Raw genomic sequence first — 20,458 nt, forward strand, 5'->3', positions numbered from 1 at the left:
ACCCGTCAGTCATCCATCCATGCCAAATCCCTCCTCTCCTCCTCTCTGGGAGACGATGGAGATGGACCGGAACTTACTTCGCCGGGACACCTCGCGATGCCAACAACATCCCCACCCCAACCCCCCCTCTCTTTTGTGGGATAGCAGCCGGCGAAGCACCCCCTTTCCTCCTTTCTCTCCTTCCCCTTCTTCTTCCCCCTGCCCTCCTCATCCTTCGACCTACCCCGACTTCTATGGCTAATGCTGAACCCCCCCTTTTCATCCCCCACACAACACTGCATCGTCTGATAACAACACTCGCTCTCCCAGTCCTCGCAACAGGAACCTTCACATCCAGACTCGTCCGAGTCCGTGTCTGACTCTGAGCCCAGACAGTTGTCATCATCATAGTAGTAATAAATGCCATCTCCCTCGTCACAATGAGCTGTCTCATCGTCGACTGGCATCACGTTGCGGGCGTGCCGATGTTGCTCCGACCGCAGGGCGACGATGGCTTCGTCGACGATTTGTCGGACCTCGTGGCTACTCGCCGCACCCATCTCCGGACTCGGCAGCGGCTGACTAGCTAGGGACGTGTTGTTGTTGATGAGAGCTCAAAAAAAGAACGCATCGACCCTGGTTCGGTAGACGACAAGGCCTAGGCTCAAGGTGGAAGGAAAGAGAGAAGACGAAGAAGACGAGGAAGCAACCGAGCTTTTTGTTAGCTCACTCGTCAACTCCTTACCTCAGCGTGTACGGTTATCCGCAGCCAAGTGACTGCCTGAGGTCAGACAAGTCACACCGACAAACAAACATCCAGACTGCACTCGGATCGAAACAGCGAGGAAGCTGGCGTGGAACGATGGATGCTCTTTCGTTATCCTATGTGTCCGTTCATAACTGCATATATGTAATTTGGCAAAACAAACCAGTGCAACCAATGTTAAACCCCATGCCGTACGTATACAACAACAAAAACACCATACACGCCCCGAACAAAACACCCCATTGCCCCGATCCTTGTGGGTCGTGGCTCAACGCCAAAACAACAACTCCCGTCAGTCCCATTTACACATTATAAGTCTTGCGCGCATTGTTTCGCACGCCACCCTCTCTTACAAGAAGCCCTTGGTGAGACTCGGCGCCCGACTAAGGCTGCTTTTCCGCTTGGGCACAGAAATCATCGAGGCAGTGTCATCATCGGCACTGAACCCCATGCGCCAAGCCCCACGAACGCTTCCCATCGCAGACGCCTTCTCGGTTCTCACGGACTTGAGACCCTCGAGCTCGCGGTGAAGACGAAGCGACTTCTCCTTCTCCTCGCGAAGCTCCCGCTCAGCGCGGCGTGCTTGAAGCTGGTTTTCCGATTCCGATGATTGAAGCTCCTCAATTGTCTGCAGAAGCTTCTCGGCCTTGTCACGCATGCGGGATACGTCATCCTGCAGCTGTGTGTTCTGCTTGTCCTTACGATCGATCTGGCCCTGAAGGTCCTTGACGATCCGGTCAACGTTGCGGACCGATCGTTGAGACTTGTTCCTTTCATTTTCATGCTCCTCGAGCTGGGTTTCGAGCTGAGCATTGTATTGTTAGCCAATGTTTCAAATATTGAGCATAATGCCGACTAGCGTGCTTACCTCGTGGATGCGCTTGTGTAGGAACTTGATGTCGTGGCTGGCGCTAGAATAACCCTTGGTCTCCAGGTCGACCAACCTAATTTGAATCTCGTTCAGTGACTTCTCAAGGGCAGCCTTGTCCTTCTGAAGCTGGGAGCTGCTCTCGCGTTCAGCCATCGCCTCTTTTTGCATCTCCGAAGCCAAAGCCTCAGCGCGTCTCATCTTTTCTACAGCAGCAGCCGCAATATCTTCATGTTGGGCGAGGCTGGACTTCAGCTCTAACATCTCCTTGTCAATGTTTGCAGCATCACGCAGGGATGCGCTGTCGCCGTTTGTGAGGTCTTCGAGGCCAGCCTTGGCTTCTTCCAGGCGAGCCTCGATGCTGCGCTTCTCCCGAACAAGGAGGTCCCGCTCAGAAGTGACTTCGTCCACTGAGGCGCGGAGGGACCGAACTTGCGAAAGCAGGGTGACAATCTTGCCTTGCGCCTCGCTATGAGCGTTCACTGCCTCGTCGCGCGAGGACACAACGTCGGCCAGAGTCGACTCCAGGCGAGACTTTTCCTTGGACCACGTCGAACTGTTGAGCACTTCATCGTCCCACTTAGAGCGGAGCTCGTCAAGTTCCTCGCGCAAGCGAGCGATTTCGGCTTGTTTGAAGAGTTTCTCCTCTCGGGCCAGATCCAGTTCCTTGGTCAGCGTAGCGAACTCGGCCTGGTACTTCTTGCGGGTCTGCTCCATGCTCATTTCCTTATCCTCAATATCGTTGGCCCGCTGGTTCCTGTAATCCTCGAGTTCGTGCTGCAGGCGCTTCTTGGCTTGGGTCGCGGCATCGAGATCGGTCGAAACGTCCTCGAGCTTCTCTTCGAGTCTCTGGTTTTGGCGTTGCAGGTCCTCAAGGGTGGCGTCCATCTTCTCTCGTTCGGACATGATCTCGGCATATGTCTCCTCGGCTTCTTTGGCTTGCGCCTTGGCAAATTGTTCCGCTCGGCTCGCCTTTAGAACCGCGATTTCCGCTTGCTCCAATTTACTGAAATACTCATCAGCACGACTCTTGTACAAGTTCAAGCTGGACCCAACGTCGGCAAGTTTCGATGTCTCGGTGTCAAGTCGAATTTGCAGATCGGAAAATTCCTGCAGTAGCTGACTTCGGCTGGCTGCCTCTTGCTCACGAGCCATTGTCATTTCCTCGAGTTCGGACGTAGTATCGCGAAGTTCGACCTCGAGGGCAGCTCGATCGTGGCGCATCCTTTCGAAATGGTTCTTGACGTCCGCGAGTTCCGAAATGGCATCCCTATGGCTGTGAAGAAGTGAGCGACGCGCCTCTTCTTGGCTGTTAAGCGCATCAAGGATCTCCTCGTGCGTTCGGGTCTGGATATCACGAAGAGACAACTCGCCGGTCCTGACGCTTCGCTCCAGTGCCGACACCTTCTTGGTTGAGTCATCCAGCATGTCGTGCAAGCGGCTGTTGACCTTCTCAAGCTTCTGCACACGAAGAACCGAAGAATTCTCATCGAAGTCATCTGGGGTTGATGAACTACGCTCGAGTTGGCTCTGGAGATGGCGGTTTTGCATCTCAGCAATCTGGAGCTGATTTTGCAACTCCTCAACCTCGGCCTTGAGATCCATGCGGTTGTTGAAGCTCAGAATATCTGCAGTCTTATCAGAGCGAGCCGAGTCGAGTGGCTCCGGCTCGAATCGACGAGTAGGGGTTGAGTTATTCGAGTACTGGCGCGTCTGCAACTTGGACCGCCGGAAGGTGGGCGAGCCATTGAAAGGGGCCTCGTTAGGACTGATCTCTTCCAGCTTTGGTCTCATGGGAGAGTCAACCCGGCTAGATCGAAGCTCAGCCAGCTGTGTCTCAGCATTCGCCCGAGCAGCAGTCTGAACCCGGAGGTTTTGCTGGAGGTCCTCGACTTTCCTAACCAGGTCGAAGTTCTTGCCAAGCATGCTCTCATGTGCGCCGTCCACTTGAGGCGGAACAACAACCTCGGGATCGACCGTCTTGAGGACCTTGAGCATCTGAGCCCTCAACTCTTGCAACTCCTTCTCCCTAGCTTCCATAGTCATTTGCAGAGTCCGAACACTAGCCTGGGCTTGGGTGCGGAGCTGGCGTTCGGACTCAATGGTCCGGTTGGCCTCCGCCAGTTGCGCGGTGAATGTCGATGACATCTTTTCGGCGTTCCTCGAGGTCTTAGCTTCCCGGGCCACCTCGTGGTTCAGATCCTCCAGATTGAGTTGCAACTTCTCCACTTTCTTCTCGAGGCCGGCGATGGTGAACTGCGCGTCGCCGAGTTGCTTGTTCAGCTTGACATTCTGCTCTTCGGCCCGTGTTTTCTCTCGTTGCAGGCCCAAAACCTGGCTTCTCGAAGCTTCGCTAGCTCTCGAACTCGAGCGGGCGATCTCAAGGCCCTTTTGTTGAAGTTTATTGAGGAGGGTTCGGTTGTCATTTTCTGAGGCTGTGAGGCGGCCCTTTACTGTGACCAACTCTCGTTCGAGTCTCTCCTTCTCCTGGTCATTCTTGAGCCCGAATTCTCCAGAAGAGAGGATGAGTTTATTGAGATCCTCGACTTGACGATTGAGATTTGCGCATTCGTCCTCGAACCACTTCAATCGCTCATGAGCGGCGTCCAGGTCCTTCCGCAGACTCTCCTCTCTCTCGCGAGCTGCGCGAGAGGCCGCACGTTCACCCTCAACCTCGGCTTGCACTCGGGCTTCTTCAGCCTGACTCTTGGCGACACGAAGACGTCGGATCTCCTGCCGTGCCTCGTCACGTTCCTTTTCCGCGGTGTCGCGGGCTTCCTTGGTTCGACGCAAGTTGTCTTGCTGGACGTAAAGCTCCTTTTCGATGATAATCTTCGACTCGTTGAGGTGTTCATACTCCTCCTGCAGGGCACTGAACTTGTGCTCACTCAGCAGCAAAACGTCATCGCGAGACTGGCGTTCTCTGCTAAGCTCCTTTTGGATGTTGTAGAGTTCGTCCTTGAGGTCCTTGATCTGCGCCTCCAGAACTTGACGGTTCTCATCTGCTTGGGCGTCTTCGGAAAGCCGAGCTTCGAGAAGCTTCTTGGCGTCTTCGGCCTCCCTTTGGAGTTGTGACTGTTGCGACTTGATGGCAGTAATCTCAGCCTGGACCTCGCGAAGCTTGGATGCAGCATTTTCCTTCTCAGTCACGAGAGCCTTCTTCTGTTCCTCAAAAGTGCGGCGTTCCATCTCGAACTTCTTGTTGTCGCTCCGAAGAATAGAAAGCTCGCTCTCCTTCTTCCGCACGAGGTCCTCGTAGTCTGTTGAGGTCTTGGATAGATCAGAGAGTTGTTGCTGAACCTGACGGTTTTCGTGGGCGAGCTGAGATTCCCTCGATTTCGAAGACTGAAGTTCCTTCTGTGCCGTTCGCAATTTGACCTCGAGGTCTTGGTCGACCTTCAGAAGCTTGCTCTCCAAGTCTCGTGCTTTACGATCCTTGAGGTTGAGCTGGCTCTGCAACATCTTGATCTCATCTTCAAGCAATCGCTCCTGTTCACTGCGCTCAGACTGCTTTTGGGTAATCTCCTCAATGGAGCGCTCCAGCTCGTCCGTTCGTGCCGAAAGTTCCGATTTCTCCTGCTCCAGCCTTGCGATTAGCAAAGCGGCTTGTTCCAGTTGAGCCCGGTATTTTTCGACGTCGTTCTCGGCACGCTTCTTGGCTTCTAATAAGTCGTCAAGCTGGTCCTCTAGCCTCTCCTGGTCTTCTATGGCACCAGAGAGCTTCTCTTCTAGCTCTACTTCTCGGACTTGAAGACGCTTGAAAATCTCCTCCTTGTCCAAGGCAAGGGCGCGCTCACTCTCCAAGGTCTGCTGGATGCGAACCATTTCGTTGTGAACGTTTCGCCTGTCTTCCTCCAGCTTGTGGCGGTCATCGGTCTCTTGGCGCATCTTGTCTTGAAGCTGACGGATCATCGCATCTCTCTTCTTGACTTCGGTGGCGCTCCGAGTAGCCCCCAGAAGGGGCTTCATTTTGGCGACGAGTTGCCACCACGGATTCTCCATGAGATCAAGGTAGACATTAAAGTTTTTCTGGATTATGCGAGTTGCCTCGGTTCGGAACAGCCTCTTGTAGGCGACTCGTCGTTGAATGTATCCGCGTGCAACAGACTGGAATCGCGACATGATTTCAGTAATAAGGGCATCGCGCTGCTCTTCCAGCTCGGCCAAAACACCGGCTCGGAAGAAGACCTTCGTAAGACCAACGCGATACAAGCTTTTGTCTAGGCCAAGCTTTGAAAGCATCATTGCCGCTACAGCTTGGCCCTCTTGGTAGCCTTTTGGTATATCCCTGCAGAGCACTTCGTAGCGCTGGCGGAATTCGGCAAAAGGAAGGCGATTGGGAAAGCCAGTTCGGGCGATGCGGATACCTTCAAGAACACCGTTGCATCGCAGCTGATCAAGGACCAGGAGCTTGTTGAACTGCTTGGGCTTCTTCTTGTGATTCGGCAGAATACACCGTACGAAGTGAGGGTGAGTGGAATGAAGCTGGGCCATCAAGCTATGAAGTTGTTCCTTATGACGCTGGGCGACAGTACGGAACAATCCCTTCTTGACCCGATTACGGCTGGCTCCAAGGTCGTCATCCATGTCGGCACAATCGGCGAAAAGTTCAGCAATGTGCTTATCTGTTGAAGAAGCAAGCAGGCGAGTGATGTTATCATTCAGAGGGTCCTTGTTCTTCTCAAGCCAGCCATCGGTGGAATACTCGACTTCGGCAGCATAGTGCGTCAAGATGAAGCCTTGGCCAAGTCGAGATGGCCGGTACTTGTTTGACTTCTTGTCCCACAACGAGTTCAGCTTTTCAGTGAAAGACTTGTCCGTCGCCTTTGGCATCACGCAGTCCTCATCTAGACAGGAAAAGATACCGATGGGGTTGGAGAGTTCAATGAGATCGATTGTCGGCTGAAGGTCCCGTCCGAAGTCGATGAACTGCCACTCGATCTGTTCCCTTGCATATTCTTCTTGCTCAAGCACAAACATGTGATGGTTGAAGAATTGCTGGAGCTTTTCGTTGGTATAGTTGATGCATAGTTGCTCAAAGCTGTTCTCCTCAAAGATTTCGAAACCAGCGATATCCAGTACGCCAATGAAGCGTGAGTCGTCCAACCCCATGCCAGTGCGGTCCAGCTGGCGGTTGATACGTGTCACGAGGTTGCCGAAGCCCCTCTCGTAGATACCCTTGGATAGGGCATCGAGTCCCAATCGAACCTGCTCAGGAGTCTGGACCTTTTCGACCCATTCACGACCAGCCTTAACTCTGGGGTGGAGCAGGCCTTGTAGGAATGGCTCTAGCGGGACGCCGAGGAGCGTGCACACCTTGGCTGCTTGCTCCTTGGCATCGGGGGCTAACCGGGCTTGATCCGCGGCACGGCTCTCTTTGACAACGGAGACGTTTCCAAGATGCAGTACAGCAGCAATGGTCCGGATGATGGAGTTCTGGTCCTTGTCTGAGAAGCCCATGACATTGAAGGCCTCCATCAAAGTGTCCCATTCGTCGTGGTCAGATACTCCAACAATCGTGTCATGCCCCGCGCGTGTGTAAGCGAAGTCCTCGACATCCAGGCCGTCAAGGAGGAACTCTTGCTTCAACTTTTTGTCTGCGCCCTTGAGGAGCTGGTAGAAGATGTGGTAATTTCTCTCGTGGCCATTGATCCTCACAACGCGCGACTTTTCTAGGAGGTACCAGTCGATGAAGGCGCCAGAAATCGCACCAGCCCGGTTGAACTCGATCCGAATGAATTTTCCGAATCTTGACGAGTTGTTGTTGCGCACTGTTTGGGCGTTGCCGAAAGCCTCTAGGATAGGGTTCGCGCGGAGTATTTGTTGAGACAGGTTCGATTGTTGAGACTTGTTCTTGACTGGCGACTCCGAATGTGCGACAGCTGCAAGGTACTGGATGACCTTCTTGGTGTTTTCGGTTTTACCAGCGCCGGATTCTCCTGTGACGAGAATGCTCTGGTTCTCGCCCTCGTCCACCAGGTTGCGGAAGGCGTGGTCGGCCATGGCGTAGATGTGGGGCTTTGTGTCCTCCCTGCTCCTCCCCTTGTACATATTGATATACTCGTTCGTGTAGATGGGCAGCGGACAGTAAGGGTTGACCGTGACCAGGAAGAGGCCGGAATAGGTGTAGATTAAGTCGGCTTGGTATCTCATGTGGAGGTTATGGACCACAGATGCCTCGTTCAGATGGGTCAACTCGGCCATATCGTTTGCCTTGTCGAACTTGGCGGGATTGACCTTGTCAACGCTTTCAGCGTCGACTTCTCGTTGCTGTTGGTCGAACGTCAGCTACGCCGGTCAGTATGCGCAAGTCGAGACACTCACTGTACCATCGTCGCATTGAACGAGTAGCTTGTTTCCCTCCAGTTCCTCGACCACCCAGCCCCTCACGAAAGCGACTTGGGGGTCCTTAAGCCATACGTATCGCTTTCCCGAGAAGTCATTCTCGCCCTCAATGCCTCTCACAGCGTCAGAGCCGCGGCGCATCTCCTCGGTCTTGATGAACGAGGGCGCAAAGGTGCCAGAGCCGCTGTTCCTCGAATCAGAGCGACTATGGCGGAAATGCCCGCTTCCCGAAAATGTGATGGGAGCTGCAGGCGCTGCAGGTGCTATTGAGGCATGGGAGTGATTCCTGACGTGCGATGTGGGGGTAGACACCGCCGACAGCGGGGATGGCGAGGAGAAGATTGCGGATTTCGGTCGGCCGCTGCTAGGACCAGGAGAAGTCCTAGCAAAAGGATTACTTCGTTGTTGCGCCATATTTTGAACGCTCGGAGGCATAAGATCGTCAGAAGAGCGTAGCCCTCAGGGCTCCGGGTCGGGTCGTGTCGGGTTCGTGTAGTTCGTCGCAAAGCGTCTCTCGTAGATGGTCCCGCTCATGGAGTAGACATTAAGACAGAAGCAAGGGTGACGTAGGGCAGCAAAGCGACAAACTCTGAAAGAAAAAAATGCAAAAGAAGTCGCCAACTCGCTACCTCATGGGCCGTATTGCCTTTGGGAAAAGATGAGATCAAGGCAAGCTTGGGGAGGCTGGGAAGTGGAGGATGATAATCGACGTAAGGATGGGTATTGTTGACTTCAGACCATTTGAGCAGGGATTCAGGAGGACGGTTGCTCAGGGTACGCCTGAGCAAAGTAAACATTGAGGGGGCCCCCACGTGACAGACGCCAACTGAGAGTGACGCGAGACGGTCTCAAGTCAGGCTAGCCAAATACAGACTAGCTCTGGTTGATGGCCCTTTCCCCCTGCACGGTCATGAATTTTATTCGACTCCAGACCGGGTCAGGATTCGAATTCTGAGCAGCCCAACCCAACCTCCGTCCGTCGCATTGAAGCACATCGAGGGCGCACTCCAAGACATCACTTTCCACAGCTCTCAAAGAACCTCTTTGTGACGAGACGGAAAGGCACAAAGACTTTTCCACGTCGCTTCTCTTTGCAGAAGCTTCCTGATTTGTCCATATTCGGATAGCCGCGCGCACCCACCCCTGCCTGCATGACGATTGTTTTCCGACGAGAGCTTTTCGCGCCGTGAAATCTTGTCATCTTGGCTAGCAGCAAGCAAGCAAGCAAGCAAACCACCAACGACCTTGACCACCCCCCTGGTCCTTCTCCCCGCAAACTGCCATGCTCCTTTTGCTCTTGACCACAGCCTCGACTTACCCAGATTTCTCTTGCCTGCTGCTATTATCATAGCACAGCCAGTCACGGTACCTTTTGGATTGTTGGGACCCGTTTTGCAACATTGCATTCGATCCCTTGCTGGTTGCGCCTTCTTGCTCTGAGGCTTCACTCTTTCTAAGCTCTCATTTGGTAGTTGCCTGCAGGCACAAGCACAAGCACAAGCACGGCCACAGTTGCCCAACATGAACAATTACTACCCATACGGGTACTCACCCTATCCAGGCCAGCCACCTGCTCAGCAGCCCTACACTTACCCGACCGCACCGCCCTTTCCTGCGCCAGCGCCACCATATCCCCAACACACAAACAACGCGTTCGATGCTCGTTCACACGTTCAAGACTCGTTTGAGCAGAACCAAAACATGATACCCGGTCTTGGCTACGGCCATCTTCCCCAGGGCTTTGGCTGGCAGCAGCCACAGCAGCCAGCACCGCAGGCACCTCCGCAACAGTGGCAGCCTCCGCGCGAGGGTCCAAATCTAATTCCCGCGTCGCAGTACTATCAGTCTGACGATGCGCCCAAGGCCCAGGCTGCCGTGGGTACTGGAGCGCCTCCTCCAGCTGCCCCCAAGCGACCTACCAAGCAATCGACTGGTGACGCCGAGGAAGGTGAGCTAAGCGACGGCGAACTAGACGATGTCTACGAGCCGCAAGAGACTGTCATAGACACCACCAAACGCCAGCCAGGTGGGCGCTTTCAGGTCGCTGCGACTGCCAATAATCGGAATGGGAACACCAACGCTGGGGCCGCTGCCAGCAAATGGTACGGCGGCCCAAGAGATGGCGGGGTGGAAACCCCTGTCGCTTCCGATGGTGCTGGTGCGTATTTCTTGCGACGAAAAATATCATAGATCCGAAGCTGACATCAATCAGGACGAGAACGGTCTGGATCGTACTCTCCCCACCTATCTCCTCGCGAAGTGAACCCTCTCAATACGACGAATAACCAGCAAAGCACCCCCCAACAGACACCATCATTCAACGGACAGGTCTCTCAGCCTTCTGTTGCCGGTCTTGGTCAACAAGTAGGCAGAAATGCGGTTGAGGACGCTCGGCAAAGGGCCCAGGCAGCTATTCTCAACTTGTGGCCCCTGGGTGTTCGTCACCAGGATTATGTCGACGAGGGTATCGACAAGTCGGTTGTCAAAGATCTCTTCACCGAGTTGAAACTGGACACCGACACACCCAGCCAATCTGCTGCTCCTGGTGCCCCAGCTTCAACGCCGCTGCCAGGTCTCTCTCATTCGTATGGCCAGTCCAGCGCTCAAACCACAAATACACCTACAGCGGCACCTTCGAAACCTCCAGCGCAAGATCAGACATCGCCTACGGTGGCAAAATCGGCCGGGGAGGAGAGGAAGGACCGCATCGCCCGACTGTTGGCGGCAAAGGGCGCAAAGCCAGCTTCTTCAGCGCCTACTACTGGGTCACAAGTCGAAGCAAAGGGCTCAGCACAGGCCACCAGTCACAATGACAAGGAAGTCGTATTGCAACAGAAGATGGATGCCCTGCAAAAGTCTCGTGAAGCTCGTGCTCAGAAGGCTGCCGAGCGCAAAGGCTCTTTGCAGGCTTCCCAATCGAAGGAGGCGTCCCCAACGACGGTTTCCCAGACACCGTCGTCGACTGCCGGAGCACCGGCTGCCTCGCAGTCGGCCCCTCAGGCTGCTTCTGCATCTTCTATACCTGGTCTATTCCTTTCGTCTCCACAGCCCGTGTCAGTCAACAACCACCGAAAACGCCCTGTTGCGGCTGACTTCGTGGCAAGCTCGCATGTTAACAAACGTCCTTTCGGCCATAATTACCAGGACAGGCCTTTTGTCATCGACGTTAGCGACGCTTCCGATGACGAGGATGTTGAGATGGAGATAGGATCTCCCACGGATGAACCAACGAACATTCATCAAACCGATGCATCTTCTCGAAAGACAGCGTCCTTCCGTGACTTCCCACCGCTGTCAGAAAATCGTCCTCAGCGACAGCTCTCTAGCCCGGCTCCCAGCAATGTTACCACACCTCAATCTGGCGTTGGTGGCGCCCAACCAAAGCAAGCGCATTTGGAAGTGATGGACAAGCAGATCGAGGCCATGAAGCGGAAGATTGCGCTGGCTGAGGCTCGCCGCAAACTGAAGGCTGCTATGAACAGTCAGTCAGTCGGCCAAAAGTCCAATGGGGAGACACCAGAGGCTGCCGTTGTTGTTGATTCGGATGCTAGCAAACCAGCAATGCGACGAGTCCAGTCCATGGGTGCATCCAGTGCATCCGACCAGCCTAATGGCCAGTCCTCACCCGCGGTCGCCGAACCAAGCAGCTCGATGCGTTTGCCAAAGCCGTCGGAGAAGCAAGTCGAGGGCGACTCAAGTCGCATCCAAAAGCTTCGCGTGGTCAGCACGAACCTTCCTCTGGTCGAAAACAGACTGCAAGCAAAGAAGAGTAAACTCCGACTTCTTCAGTTCCAGATGACTCGTTTGGAGAAGGAAATTGAAGAAGAAATGGCAGAGAAGCAGAAATTGGCCGAAGAGATGGAAAAGCTCAACCAGGACTCATATGACGAGTCGGTCGAACCCCAAAATCAGCTCAAGAGCAATTCTGGTTAGTCTTCGGTTCAAATCCATTTATCCCCGTCGGGCGTTGGCTAATGAATACGTAGTTGATCCCGTTATCACTCAATCGTCAGCAGGACCAGAGTCTGAAGTTCAAGCTCTCCTGCCTGCTACCGAGACTATCGCTTCGAACCAGACTACCACTGAAGCGGCTGCGTTAAATCCTGCCGCTGTGGACACTCAAAAGTCCCAGCCCCCTGTCATGGAACATGACCAGAATGCTCACACTACACCAATCGACGATGCGGTCACTGGTAAAGCCGCAACGAGCCCCCTTGAAGCCCCCGTTCCCACAGACAACGCGATTTCTGCTTTCCCCCAGGTTCCTGTCAACCAGGAACCCGTGGACGATGAAGTTGAAGAGTCGCAGCAAAGTGCAAGTGACGATGCCTCTGATGTAGTCATGGGCGAGTCTGATGACTCGAGCTCTCTAGAGCAAGAACGCGAGCCCTCTACAGACACCTACGAACCTCCAGAGACTGTCGCCCCGGCAGTTGCCTCGAAGTCTCCATCCATCAGCCCAGTCGCGGCGGACAGCACTGTCTCGCTGGCTAATAGTGATACTGATCTACAGCAGTCAAGTTCAAGAGCCTCACCCGTCGCTGAACAGATCTCGCTAGGAGTGAACGAATCAACTCCTGAGCAGGGTGTTGATGCTGTGAGAGAAGTATACTTCGTTTCTCGCCATGGAAACGGTTCGCATTCTAACTTGTCTGACAGGTCCCTCCAGCTGCTGATGAGATATCATCCGGAGACCGATTTATCCCTTACGAGAGCCCCCTCCAGTACTTCCGTGCTTACCGATATCATCCCAAGTTTGCTGAAACCGTCCCTGGCGGGCTTCGGTCCCTCACCTATAGCAACAGAATCGACCCGAACCTGCCTCTCTGCCCAGACCAGCTGGCCAGTCGGGACTGCCCCAGGGGTGCTGACTGCATTTACCAGCATTTTGAGTCCATGAAGCTGCCGGGTAGGTCGCCTTCACCCCGCAAGGACTACTGACCACGTCGCATGTTCTCAAAGCATGTTGAACGCTGACGGTCGCCCCCCACGCTTTAGACGACCAAATACTCCTCCAGCTTGGCGGTACCACACTTGAAGGGGCCGAGAGAGCGCAATTCAACGATGGGTTGCGCAAGCTGCTCCAAGAGATGAGGTCACAGAACATCAAGGACTTCCCCAGCATTGCACAGGGCATCGTCGACTACCACAACCGCTTTACTGGCGATCCGTCCAAGATCCTACCTCTGGGTAGTGTTTCGATCTAAATGGCAGAAAAGAGATGCCAACCTGGCGTGGTTCCCTTTTCTCTTCTCCCGTAATACCCCCCCTTACCAGCACCCATTTGAGTACTCGAGCCCGTTTCCGCTTTCTTTTGGCGTCAGGCAGTCTTGTTCATTTCCTTGGTCTTTACATACCCCGCATACCCCTCGGCAGAGGCTCCATGGCCGGCTTTGAAAGGCCTTGGGCGGCGTTCGCACGATACCCCCTCGCGTTACTTTTATAAGTGATTCGACCTGAGATAATCAGGAATGAGGCATAGGTATAATGGAAAACGGCAAGTAGGCACAAAAGTAATCGTCTAGAGTGGTTGGCCCACTCTGTCTGTTAAGATGATTGAGGGACGGCAAGCTATGAGAATGGCTTGCTATCGTCTCGAAAGAGCAATTCAGTTGGCCCCTTTGTGGGTCGTACGTACGTACCTAGACAAAATCAAAAACCTGTCTTTGAATCTTGTGCATTTGAATGAACACCTTGGTGATATGACTACCGATCGTGAATTGACATGATGAGCGGCGTGTTGGTTGTCACATGGTGACGTTGGCTTGTGCCATGTGAGTTCACATAGCTTAGACTTGGAATGGCTAACTTGCAGCATGTCCACCGAGTGGCTAACCCAATGATGCTGATTTCACCACAACTCTTGGTCGGTCTGATAGGGAATTTTAGCCGTGACAATTTGTGCTTGAGGTGCCCAAGTTTTGAATTCCTACAACGTGGCTTCTACAGCTACTTTCTCTTGAACACGCCACAGAAATGATGCAGTCGTGCTGCTCACAACACTGATACACAAGCTTTGAAGGGGGCTAAGGGAGAGGGGAGACATCCCACAAGACCGACTCCCTGCTGATCAAGGAGAGGAGGTCACCGTTCCCTGAAACCGAGACGCAATGGCCTGTTCAAGCCGTTCCCTTGGTCACTAGTAGACAGCGCCATTATCGTCAAGAAAGTTCACCATCCTCACGCCCGGCCTCTCGCCGGCAGCGGGCGCCTTCTGGATGGCCTCCTTGCGCTCGGCGGGGTCGAGGAGCTCCTTGCTACAGAACGCCGGGTGGAAGAAGTTGAGCGCCAAGACGGCGGTGGCGATCATGACGCCCTCAAAGCCGATGAATAGGTCCTGGCGCTCCATCAGGGGGCCTGTCCAGCCACCGCTCAGCTCGACGACGCGGAAGACGCAACGGATAAATATGCAGGCCGTCGAAAGGACGAGGGCCCAGAGGAAGGCCCGAAACCGCCTGGAGGCGCGGAGCCGCACCATGTCTGGGTGGTTGTCGAGCGCCAGAGAGAGGTTGGGGAGGTGGGCGTGGCGGGCGCGGCGGTAGGTGCGGAGGGCGAAGTCGGCGGCGGCGAGCATGAAGACGAACATTGTGAAGACTTGGAAAGAGAGACCGGCGATCATGACGTTGTCGCCGGTCGTGGTGGACTCGCCGTTGTGGTTTGCGACGGAGGCAAGAGCGCCGCCCACGGCTTGGAGGATCAGGGAGATGAGATCGCAGGGGATGAACTGGGTTTTCGTGTTAGTTACTGAAGTTGTTCTCGGGGGAAGGCTAGGGGGTAAAGAGACTTACGATTCTTGTATACCACTCTGGCGCGATCCTCGAGTTCTTGGGCCCGAACGCAGTGACGATCCGGCGGAGACAGAGGTAGATGCCCGCAGCCAAAAAGGCCGGTCCGATGGTGAGGCAACAGACCTGCATGAGGAAACCGTTCTCATCCCACTGGTTGTTCCAGCTCATGATCCTACCCGCGTACCCAAGGATCTCGGTGGTGACGCCCAGACACATGGCGGTGCCGAACGCGAGCCCCCTGCGGGTGGCGGCGTACGTCGCCAGGAAAGCGACGAGCGAGGCGCCAAAGATGCCAACAAAGGCGGCGTTGGGTACGAGATCAATCTCATACATGTAGTAGCTCTGTACTCCGTCGCAGTAATCGCTCTTTGGGATTTGGGAGCATAGGCCGGGGAGGTAGTCTGCGTATATCTTCTTCAAATACTCTACCATTTCGGGCGGCGGGGGGTTGTCAAGGCTGTAGCCGTAGGGGCGGAGCATGCTGTCAAGGATTTTTGCGGCGTCCATTGTGACGGTAATGTGTGCGAGCTAGCTGGGTGGAAACGTGATATTGTTTGGGAGTTCCTGTTGGCTGAGCGTGATGGGCGAAAGGGGGTTGGCCAAGAAAGCACAACCGGTGTGGACTCTTTAGATTGAACTGAAAGACAGAAAGATTTCCGAGAAATTGTGCCTTGATATATCAATATTTATCCAAACGGAGATGTGTTGCTGCTAGGCAAGGGAGTACCGTAGCGGCGACGGAGTTTATTTCAATGGCACCAAAGTCCATGAATTTGGCCAAGGGAACCGGGAATATGGCTCACAGCATCCTTCTCAAAGCTAACAACGGGTTGGTCACGAAAAACACCTCTGCGCTGGCGGTTCAGGTCAATAGCGCAGCTGGTTTAACCTGCCAGGATAAGAATGCTTCTTAGCTATTTGCAGAGTTGAGTGCGAATCTTGAGTGTAACTTACGGAGGAGCCACTGATATATACTTCGGCTTGCGGCCGGAATACAGCAACAAGGGAAGAAACCCGCAAGTACCGTGAGAAAATGCGAAGGAAAGCAGGCGATAACCAGCATCAATTTATATCCATTAATTTTGCGTACCTTGAAACACCTTTGAAGAGTTCAGTGGGTGCGTTCTACACTTTGCCATGTGCTGTTTTCCAGTCTCTTTTCCAATCATATATCCTACACTTTCAAGACCACAAGCCTTTACGGAGCAACTGTTACACGCTTCTTCTTCTTCCCACTCTTGCTCTCTTCCACAACATTCGCAAGCCCCTGGGCATCAATGCCGCTCTTGGTGACCACTCCTCCTACGGCCTTACTCGTACCAAGACTGATCCCACGTCCCTCGCGCATACTATCCAGACTAAGGTGGCTGCCCCCACTTCCACGTCGGACGCCAATCCCCTTAAGCTTGGATGTCGGCGACTCGCGAGTTTCTAGTGAGCTGTCAGGTCGGTCTTCCCCCTCAACTACGCGGCTGGGTGGCCTGTCTGGAGACGGTGATGGTGAGTCGTCGTCATTCGCAACCTGGGCGTACGGTGTGCGCATCCGGGTGGTACCATAGGGTGACGGGATTCCTGAAGGGCGGCCGCGAGTTTTGTTTTGAGAAACAGGTGTTTCAATGCCGTTACCATTTCGGCTGTCGTCTCCTGCATTAGAAGCCTCGCTAGCGGAGATATCGCTCTCTCTCTGGGCGTGTCCACGGTATGCATTTCCAGAGCCTAGAAGGCTTTCTTGTCTTGCCACCTGATACCGGTCATACTCCTCCTTGGAATGCAGTGCATCTGTAAAACTGTCGAGGGCATCGAAAACATGGGGGAAGACCTGCACATCAACGTCGCTGCCCCACAGGAAGTCTAGATGCTCGTAGTGAGGGATCTCAGTGGCTACTGTCTGAGGTGGAAGTTCCTTGAGCATGACCTTGATGTCGACCAATGAGTCGCTGCCGCCGTAAACCAGAACAATGGGCGTTTTGATGTTCCTTGTAGGGTACTTCGCGACCTTAGTGTACTTGCTAGAGGAGCTCAGAGAAACAGGCGGGTGAACGTCGTCGTCGTACATCTGGAACGATTTATTCCGGATGATCTGAAACCAATGAACCACACTCTTCGTGCTGGTGAACGAATACAGGTGAGGATACGCAGCAAGCTTCTGGCTAAGAGAGATGTTCTTCGTCTGCCAGTTGAACAGAAAAGAAAGTCCAAGATCGATGACTCTAACAAAGATTGGCGGATAAAGAATGGACTGCCACATGGTGGCTGAACTGAGAATAGACCGACGGCCAAAGAGGAGAAACAGGACCTGAGGCGAGGCTTTAACCAAGGCGTCGACAATTCCGTTAGAGAGGCCGGCTGGCGACATAGCTGGCGCCAAGGCGATGAAAACGTTGACCTGCTGATTCAGCTTGGGATGTATGGCTAGCGTGGCGAAGGATTGAGCAGTTCCCTGAGAAAATCCAATGTATGATAGGCTCTCCTCTCCCGTTGTCTCGAGAATGTAGGCGATGCTGTCCGGGATGTCGTGGAAAGCGAACTCATCGATGGAGAAGTTCCAGAACTCGGCAGACTTCGGGGAATGATGTACCGACTTTTTCGAGTATTTGTTGCCGCGATTGTTGCCAAGCTAGAGTGATCATCAACGCAATGCTCAACCGGATGCGAGGCGGAACACTTACCCAGACGTCGTAGCCCTTCTCGGCGAGCACAAAGGGAAGACAACGCTGCTCGTCAGTCAAGCAAACCCAGACCTCCGAGTTCATTAGGAGACCGTGGTGAAGATATATGGCCTTCTTCTTCAAGCTGCCAGGCCCGCTGTTGACCCTTTGGCCCTCCTCTCCCTTCTTCCAGGCCAGCCGGTGTAGACCAAGGAGATAACCATCCTTGGTCTGGAGTACATGCTCTTCAGCCTCGTATCCATATAGTCGGCAAAGGTCAACAAAGTCCGAGGCGTCTCTCACAGACGTCGAAATAGCTGTACGACATCCCTGTGTTAGCTCAATTGGATCGCAGGGATGAAACGGCGGCTGGACCACGAACACTTTCTGCTCTGCTCTGCGCGTTTATGCGCCGGCGTCGAGAATCGATTAAACAGACGACGGGAGGCTCTATAGAAGAGCGAAATGAGCGGCGAAGCTGGAGATTCGGGTTAGCTGGCATAAACGCCACGGCTTGGAGAAGCGCATTCGTACGTAGGGCTAAGGTCAGGACGCGGATAATAGCCTCAAGTCCGACCAGGAGGAACGACCCTACCAAAGCCACATATTCGACGCTGTGCAATACCATCAGTGCCATGCCAAGCCTTATCTGCGAGATGCCACGTCGTAAAGGTTTAAGGGAGGGGAGAAGCAGGGTGGGTGATGAGCAGTCTTACATGTTTAGTCGTCCAATGAAAGGGATAGGCATCTTTGGTACGATTGGTACAAGGCGATCTTAGAGGAAGCCGTCGCGAAATAAGAAACGTGATGTCTAAGAGGGAGGATTCAAGCCATCATCACTCAATCCGAGATCAACAACGCTTAGTTCAAGGCTGATTGGCAATGGCGTTGGCGCACAATGTGTCAGCGCAGGTATCTGGAAGTTGGGTTGGTGGGAAAGTGATGTCACATGTAAAGAGGGTGAGAAGGAGAAGCTCCCAAAAAGGTCCAGGATCCGGGTCACAGCGCTGTTGAGGAGGTGTCACACCTCCCCCAATTGGACCTGGAGTGTGTCAGTGGCGGGGACGACCGCGTGCAAGCATGCGGTTGGGCGACAGGCCCAGATCCTTGAATGGTGGGCACTGAAGGACTGCAGGGACGTCAACCTTAGCGGCCTTTTCCGACTCTCGCGCCTTGCAGAAACCGCTGCACGAAGGTGGGCCATGCCATCCAATCATAGTTGACCTGATTTCTTCCCGGTGCTCATCGCAAACTCGAAGCTCCGACAGCTCCAGAAGTCGCACCACCATCCGCGTTTGTCCACCGAGGGAATGCTACAGGACCGTCACCATGCCTAGCTCTTGCAAAGAACTGCGTATGAAAACTCTCTGATCTTTCCAATCCCCGTGCAGAATTGAAGTGCTAACTGAATGCCCAGGCGAGGCGCTCGCACAATGCCTCCAGGAATCCGACTGCGTCATGGTCCAACGCAACAGCGCCGCCGACTGCCTCCGATCGCCTCTCGCCGAGACCCTGCCCACGAAATGCCAACAGTTGAAGAAGGGATTCGGCGAGTGCAAGCGCGGCATGGTTGACATGCGCAAGCGCTTCCGCGGCAACATGCCCGTCAACTACAAGACCATGAACGATGCAGAGGCCGGTAAAGGCTACCAGCTGTACGCCGGACGGCCCGCCTTCGCTGGCGGCAGAGGCGAGACGGATGGAAACGAGCCCGTACCCAAGGACTGGCGGGAGGTTGAGAACGAGCAGTACCGCAAAGAGCAGGCAGCGGCGGCGGCAGCGGAGAAGAAATGAAAGGGGCAAATACAAGCTGCCGGTTGGCGAGGACACAAACCTTTGTACAGACTATGTGTATGATCTGGAGAGCGAGGCATCGGAAGGCGTCATGGAGTTTACAAAATGGTGTTGACACCAAATGTGTGGATATAGGCTGTGTTACATCTTCTGAATCCTGCCGGCAAGTACCACGACTCGGTCAATAGACAAAGCATGCAACCTGATCCACCGCAAATTCAAACATTTGCTTCAGGTTAGGCTTCTAGTCTAGCGAACTGGTTACTTACTTGAACTATCTGCTGCTTGACTGCCCTCGAAATTAGTTCTGCCTTCAGCATGTTCAGGCCGCAAGAATCAACTCCAGTAGCAAAGCTGAGCGGGAGCAAACGACCAGTTATGTGACCGAGCCTCCCTGGAGGCGAATGACCTCATAGCTTACTTGGCCCTTTTCCCCGGTCATCAGTGAGCATGACACAATACAAAGAGTGTATGTGGGTTTTGCATGCGTTGTTTCGGCAAAGTGGTAAGTTTAAAATACTTATGACTATATAGTTCCCAAGACAGCTCGAATGATGCTTCTTTGAGTGTGACATTTGTGTGTATATATATGCATCTCTCTCTCTCTCTCTCTCTCTCTCTCTCTCTCTCTCTCTCTCTCTCTCTCTCTCTCTCGGCGTCCTTCTCTTCTTTGTGTTATTCAATCAAAGGGATACTTTTAGATGCCCTGTTTTTGTGTAGCATGTCAATCTTTAGTAGCTCAGTCAATTCACCAATATTATTCTGCCTTTCAATCCGACAAGAACATAGGTGATACGTATCACCAGCTCAGACCGCTACATAGTTCACTCCATCGGGCCCACTGAGATTGCCTTTTTCTTTGGGTTGTTGGGGCGATGCTGTGATCATATGCCATCCCGGTCGGTTAGAGACGACGTCGACTCTATCCCCCGCGTGCCAATAGTTGGAGCCTAACTTGACTACTATCCTTTTAATTTTACCTTTTCCGTTGAACGCGGTTTACATATGAGGTCTACAGTCCGTATATTACTCTATGGCGGTCTTCAGTAGCTTTATCATTGCATCTTGGTTGTTATAGATCCTATAAGAATGTGGCAGAAGCGATGTATTGTGTATCATTTAATTTATCATTTCAGGAAGCGCGTCTAAGATATGTTTTACCGTAGCGTAAGTGGAAACGAGAGAGATTTGGGATTTCAAGTCAATTTCTTTCAAGTGACCAGTTAGGCATGTTACCACCGCAAGATTGGGCGACGGAGCTGAATGTAGC

At 53.6% G+C, this 20,458-nt stretch overlaps 5 protein-coding genes across 5 annotated transcripts; 2 read left to right on the forward strand and 3 right to left on the reverse strand.

Annotated features, from left to right (window-relative positions):
- Positions 1–1,094: 1,094 nt before the first annotated feature.
- EsH8_III_001152 (uncharacterized protein) lies at positions 1,095–8,372 on the reverse strand (the record flags this gene model as incomplete). The annotated part of the gene is made up of 3 exons (XM_083262877.1): positions 1,095–1,550; positions 1,614–7,883; positions 7,938–8,372. 3 exons carry the CDS (start codon positions 8,370–8,372, stop codon positions 1,095–1,097), a joined length of 7,161 nt encoding a protein of 2,386 aa, XP_083123364.1.
- Positions 8,373–9,479: 1,107 nt separating this feature from the next.
- Positions 9,480–13,165, forward strand: EsH8_III_001153 (uncharacterized protein; the record flags this gene model as incomplete). Its single annotated transcript, XM_083262878.1, has 5 exons — positions 9,480–10,116; positions 10,171–11,886; positions 11,945–12,564; positions 12,618–12,867; positions 12,957–13,165. The coding sequence occupies 5 exons, from the start codon at positions 9,480–9,482 to the stop codon at positions 13,163–13,165; spliced, it is 3,432 nt and encodes a 1,143-aa protein (XP_083123365.1).
- Positions 13,166–14,097: 932 nt separating this feature from the next.
- EsH8_III_001154 (RTA1 domain-containing protein) lies at positions 14,098–15,253 on the reverse strand (the record flags this gene model as incomplete). Its single annotated transcript, XM_083262879.1, has 2 exons — positions 14,098–14,682; positions 14,747–15,253. 2 exons carry the CDS (start codon positions 15,251–15,253, stop codon positions 14,098–14,100), a joined length of 1,092 nt encoding a protein of 363 aa, XP_083123366.1.
- A 691-nt stretch (positions 15,254–15,944) lies between these two features.
- On the reverse strand, positions 15,945–18,142 carry EsH8_III_001155 (sterol esterase; the record flags this gene model as incomplete). The annotated part of the gene is made up of 5 exons (XM_083262880.1): positions 15,945–17,363; positions 17,416–17,711; positions 17,777–17,872; positions 17,929–18,008; positions 18,111–18,142. 5 exons carry the CDS (start codon positions 18,140–18,142, stop codon positions 15,945–15,947), a joined length of 1,923 nt encoding a protein of 640 aa, XP_083123367.1.
- A 581-nt stretch (positions 18,143–18,723) lies between these two features.
- Positions 18,724–19,188, forward strand: EsH8_III_001156 (cytochrome c oxidase assembly protein PET191-domain-containing protein; the record flags this gene model as incomplete). The annotated part of the gene is made up of 2 exons (XM_083262881.1): positions 18,724–18,748; positions 18,812–19,188. 2 exons carry the CDS (start codon positions 18,724–18,726, stop codon positions 19,186–19,188), a joined length of 402 nt encoding a protein of 133 aa, XP_083123368.1.
- Positions 19,189–20,458: the final 1,270 nt, after the last annotated feature.

The sequence above is a fragment of the Colletotrichum jinshuiense genome, chromosome 3 (assembly GCF_051148585.1).
Source record: "Colletotrichum jinshuiense chromosome 3, complete sequence".
Lineage (NCBI taxonomy): Eukaryota > Fungi > Ascomycota > Sordariomycetes > Glomerellales > Glomerellaceae > Colletotrichum > Colletotrichum jinshuiense.